This window comes from Lagopus muta, chromosome 2, assembly GCF_023343835.1.
Source record: "Lagopus muta isolate bLagMut1 chromosome 2, bLagMut1 primary, whole genome shotgun sequence".
Classification (NCBI taxonomy): Eukaryota; Metazoa; Chordata; class Aves; order Galliformes; family Phasianidae; genus Lagopus; species Lagopus muta.
In genome coordinates, this window is record NC_064434.1 from 55,604,725 (window position 1) to 55,610,724 (window position 6,000).

The 6,000-nt window shown below is 44.2% G+C and overlaps 1 protein-coding gene across 1 annotated transcript in view; it reads right to left on the bottom strand.

The window, feature by feature from the left end:
* MAP3K5 (mitogen-activated protein kinase kinase kinase 5) overlaps window positions 1-6,000 on the bottom strand; it is a 126,279-nt gene extending 120,279 nt beyond the window's left edge. The window contains exon 1 of the mRNA XM_048938329.1: window positions 5,621-6,000. Coding sequence (XP_048794286.1) covers window positions 5,621-5,990 — 370 coding nt within the window. The 5' untranslated portion in view covers window positions 5,991-6,000. The remainder of the gene's footprint in view (window positions 1-5,620) is intronic.

Here is a 6,000-nt window from a genome sequence, read left to right on the forward strand (position 1 = left end):
ATACATTGCTTCAAATCCTGTATTTTTTCCACTGATCCAGAAATTCTTCAGTAGTGCTAACTATGAATAGACAAAATATACTTTTATCTGTCTTCTTTTTAACACAGACCACATTCCAGAGCTTCAGAATGAAATACTGTTTTATGCTGAAGATATGCCAACACATCTGATTTAACTTTCCAGTGCTTCCTCCTAACAGAATCTGGAGCTCAATATCCAGAGTCAAAAGAAGCTTTATGATCCACTCTTCTCTGAACCCCATGTAACTGTGCCAACATAGACTATGCATTCTGACACAGAGATCCTGTACTTGTAATACATCACAAGCTTGATATATCTATCCTGAAAGCATGCCTATAATCATCAACCTGATTCTGCACACCCTCAGCATTACTAATCTGCATTTCTTGCTCCAACTCATCACTTGCAACACAGTGCTGCTGAAATGCAAAGTTCTTTCAACATGAATTCTGCTGACAACAGTACCAGATGTTTATGTTTTCTTAGTAGTCACCCTCAATTCTGAAGAATAATGCACAAAGATAATTTCATCAGCTTTCGTAATGAGAACCGTCATTCCGAGCAGGGACTTCCCAGACGCGATGCTGCAGATAGAGTTGTGGTTATTCAGCAGCACTGAGGGGAGTGTCCAAACAGCAAATTACGTGATGGATGCAAGTGCTGAATAATCAGAGAATGATCACATGGCATTTGAAGTGTCTGATGAAATTCAGAGAAGTGAAACAGAAAAATAATAGTCAGGAAGTACAGCAAGTAAGATGCGGAAGAAGCTGATTGTTCTGAGAGACAACATGGAATAGAACACAACTTGCAGTTAATCTCTGTCTCTCAGTGGCCCTACTTTTCCAGCTCCTTTACAGAGCTCACATGGTAGCAAGTTGGCTCTTATTTTTAATTGGAGAAAATATTTAAGTCAACTGCATGAAACAAGAACACTTGTTTTGCAAAGAATTCCTCTTTGAAGAGGAGTGTTTGCATCAGTGTGTAACAATCACAAAACACCCAGGAAACTTATGTAAAGCCATAAATCACTTTAAAAACAACATAATGGAATCTAGAGTACCTAAAGGAAAAATAGTCCTTCTACTGCCTTACTTCATTTTTATGTGCCTGTATATTTATAAACATTTACTATCCACACAAGCTCTGTAAAGTATGAAAAAAGAGTCTAGGTGTAGAACATCCTTGTGTAAAGGTTCACCTGGTTCAAGTTTCCTGAGTGTTTTGTGATTGTTACACATTGATGCAAACACTCCTCTTCAAAGAGGAATTCTCTGCAAAACAAGTGTTCTTGTTTCATGCAGTTGACTTAAAAGTTCACCTTTACACCAGTGACTGTACTGGCTCTCTGAAAGTTTTCTCATTCTGTTTGCTAAGACTTCCCCCAGGCATACTGCACAGTATGTTTTTAAGCCTGGTGAGCTGACACTGAGAATCTCTAGTCCAAGCCTGCATGAATTCTGAAAGCACCAACACCAAGTTCCAGAAACACAACGATCAGCTAAATCCATTTGCTGTTATTTGATGAACTCTTTTAGTTAATCATTGCTATTATGGTGAATTATCTCAATATCCCTACACAGCAGAGTCAGTACAAATCATGTAACAAGGACCACTGATCCATGAAACCTGAGCGTAAGAAGCTGAGGAAAAAGAAATGCCCTTGTATAACACAACATCATAGACACAGGGAGATAATTTTGAGACAAGTCAAGTTGCTTAGCTTGAAAACCATCTTAAAACAAGTAGAAAATCCAGATTCTCCTCAGTCCAGAGACTGTACACAGAATTCAGAATGCTAGACACTGTAATTCTGACAAATCACCCCCAAAAATTAATTTTACATCTATACTCTGTAGCCTAAACTTACAGAATAGACATGGAAGAGAAGTGCATGCCTGAAAACACTGAACAAATGATCTCTCTAAGCATGCACAGAAGTAGTCAATGCGAGTTTCTTAAAAAGAAAAAGTTACAAACTAAATACAAAGTAAGACAAATTTCCAATAAAAATAAATAAATAAAATCATCCTAATTTCATTTGCCTAAAAAGACATGGTAGAAAAAAAAATGAATTGCTTATGTAAACTCAAAGAAACTTTAAGTAAGTTCATACTCATTTACGGCTCAGTTTTCAGAATTAACCGAGCAATGAATAATAAAAAACAACAGGATATGCAGATCATGTCATTACAATGGAGAAAAAAGCATCCTTTAACAACAAAAGTAGCGTACATAAACATTCAGAACACAGTGCAGTGGATAGTTTCTCTACTACACATTGGTGCACCTCTAACTGACTCTATAAACATTCTTGAATAGTTCAGAAATACAGCTGAACTTAAGAGAAACACGCAATTCAGCTTCAATCCTATTGCAGCAGCTCAATACAACTTACAACTGGGGGTGGGGGGGAGAAGTATCCACTTTAAAGAGGAAACCAGCCCTTGAGACAGCTGGCCAACCCCAGACACACAGCACTGCCAGACATTGGACTAATTTTCCTTTTCTCCCTTACTATTACTGAAAAGAGGAAATGTATGAAATGTTTCAACAATTACTACAGTTGATTCAACGTTTGCTTCTCAAGAGGTAGTTTTTTGTTGTTGTTGTTGGGTTTTTCCTCTTTTTAAAACACAATTTCTTTGCAGTCAAGTAAGGCAAAATGCTACAATAGACTCACTGTTAATATTTGGTTCAAATAATATAATATAGCTAAGACTTACTCACTGGTCATACATGTTGCTAATTATGTCTCAGCATTTAAGCACCATCAGTTGACTGAAGCCAGCAGAAGAAGATTATTAGCTGGCTAATCCAAATTTAGAGGGGATGATGAATATTTACATCTCAGATTACATTTTATTTAATACTTCCTGAAGTTCCCTTTGAAGCAGTGAAAGGCATGAAGTGAGCCTCTGCCAGAGATCACCACGAGTTCAGACTACATTACACAAAGTACAAACAAGACATAAAAGAAGAGAAGGCCTGACAATGGATAGAGATGTTACACCACACCTATGACCTCCATCCTCCTCCCGCAAAGCACAGTTAGTTTGTACAAATCACAAGACTCGAGAGATTCGTTGCCCCATTTCAGTAAACATAGCAATAAGCCTGACTTTCCAAATCTCCATGCAATCATACCATTCCTTTCTCGCATGACTTCACTGGCCTTTACACTGAGTTGGGTAAAACTTGGTACCTTGAATAAAACCAACTGACCATTACCTAAATTGAAAGTATTTTTACTGCTAAATTCTTACTTGATATTCAGCTATGCTGAACTATCTTAATGCACCACAGTTTCTTAAAACAGTGAAGTGTGCAGACATTCTTTACCCTTATTAACAACATCTTTCACTGCTGAAAGCACACAGCAAGAGAGGATAAGAAGGGAAATACGGAAGGACTTTACACTATCTGACATCGACAGATGCTTTCCCCCACACAGCCCAGTTAAGGCAATGAAAACAACAAAATCAAACAGTGAAATAATTACACTCCTCACAACCATTTTAGTTTTGTTCCTCACACTGGTTCCTCATTTGTGTTTTACAGAGCTTTTATGTTGCAACACTGTTCTGTTCCTAGCCTAGGAACTTTATTATCAATTTTTTTGGTAGCCTTAAGTTTCTGGAGAACAGTTAATTTTTAAATATATATGTTGCGACAAGCATGAAAGCTCATAGATCCTTCTAAACATCAGCTCCGGTTCACAGCTTCAGCACAGCATCAGTTTTGGATCACAGCTGGGACAGGACAGAACACTGGGAGCAGATGCAAACTCCTACGTCCTGAGCTGGACGTCTCCTCATTTTTCACACATTTACAGCTTTGCTACCAATGTAGAAGAGCAAGGTAATTTTCCTGTTTTGCAATAGTATCGTTATATTGCCATAACCAAACAGCACTGAGCGAACAAGTTTTCACCTTCAGAGAATTTGCTCGAAAGCCATTGAAATAGGCAGTTCTATGACATAAGTGTGCAGCTATGTAGCACTATACGCCAGACGCCTACTGCCAGAAGGAAAAGGGGCCCACTTTGAATACAAGCTCCATCACAAGAAAAGCCTCTGTGCGCTACCAAGACCCCGCCTATTGTATGGCTTGGACTAGAGATTAACAAACAGAGGAGGTACAGCAGTATCACAGATCATTTAGCTCTGTGAGCCTCACTGTGGTACAGCTCCAGTGACGGATGGAACAGGAACCAGGTGAGACTCAGGTTTCACGTGTCCTGTATCTCATTCGGATGTGGGGAGAATGGGATCTATGCTAAAGCTCTGTGTCCCTCCTATCTCCAACAGTGACACAGCTCCTCTGACCTTTGAGAGCTTCACCTCTCCAGACACAGTTGTGTAAGAGCTGCAAGGCAAGACGCGACTTCATGCTTCAAAGCCATCCACCTCCTGGACCTGAACAGCAGCTCAGGAGGCAAAGCTTTCAGTGTTCCAGAGAAATGGCACGCATGTACATGTCCATGCTGGGCAGTCCTGCGTTCACAGGGCCTGATGAAGGTACTTCTCTCTTTTTTTGACTCTCCTCTCCTCCACAGGAGATGACAAAGCTACAGTATCAGCCAGATTTTTTTAAGTGCTCATTTGCCAGAGTTATTTCTTACAAACAGAAATTTACTACGAAATAAGCTGAAAATTGCAGGTCAAGTCAAATTCCTGCTTGTATTTCTTTTTTTAAATGGTAAAAGGACATTAATATAATTTTCGTCTTATGAAATCTTTAGTAAAGTAGTAAGCTTTTTTTAAAATTTTACATTTATCCTATATATATCTACTAATTAAAAAATTTAAAAGCAAGAGGAAGTTTTGAGTTCTTGTTTCTAAACATGGGCTCAGGTGGATCACAACACATCAGCTCAGATCACAGTGCCTTGAGACGAGGCTGTTACCACATTACCGCCATGAAAGCAGGCAGGGCGACAAGACACAGTGCAGGGCACTCACACTAATCTATCATCCATCGAAAGCAGGCAGGGCGACAAGACACAGTGCAGGGCACTCACACTAATCTATCATCCATCCTAAGTGTTTTATTGCAGCCAATATCCGAAGCGCAAACTTGCCAGCACGGAGAGGCAGCGGAACCAACCCCTGTGCCAGCAGCACGGCTGCCGAGCTGCACACCCTATATCTGCTTCTCCGAGCTGCCGGGGCCTCGCAGCTCCACCCGCTTCACCCATAGCGTTTCAGCAAAAACGTGCATCCCGGCACTCCGCTGCGGTGAAGCTCATCTCTGACCCACTGGCACAAGCCACCAGTGTCGGCAGCGCCAACAGCCGCACGCTCACAGTGCGCTCGCTGACAGCTTCCTCTCTTAACGGGGTCAGCGGGGGACAGAAAGAGGATCTGACACACTTTTGCTTCCCGACGTGAGAGCCGCGGCCGCTCGCAAGGCGCTGCCCAGCCCGGCGCCGCGGCGCACAGCGAGGGGACAGCGGCCGGTGCCGCCCGCCCGGACTGAGCCTCTCGCCGGAGGGCGGCGCGGGGCCGCGCCTCGGCTCGGCCGGAGCTGCGCGCACGGCCCGGGAAGCGGCTAGGCGATAAGCGCCAGCAGGAAGGGCGCGGCGGCGCGGTCTCACCTGCGTTGTAGAAGCGGTCCAGCACAGCCGTCTCGCCGAAGTCCAGCTTGCCGAAGTGCAGCGTCTCCAGCGTGGCCCCCACCACCTCGCACGCCTCCCGCAGGCTCTGCAGGGCGCCGCTCTCCGCCGCCAGCAGCGGCCCCTGGCTCGCCTCGTTGATCACGTAGGTGACGGCCGTCCGGCGCCCGGCGCCCTTGGCCCGCGCCGCGATGCCCGTGCCGGCCGCGTCCTCGCCCCACGGCGAGGCCAACTCGGGCTGGAAGCCACGGCCGCCGTCGGCTCCTTGCGCCCGCCGGCCGAGCCCCTCCTCGCCGCCGCCCGGAGGGCCGGGCACCGCGAAGCTGATGGTCCCCTCGCCGCCGTCGTTCATCCCTGCCGAG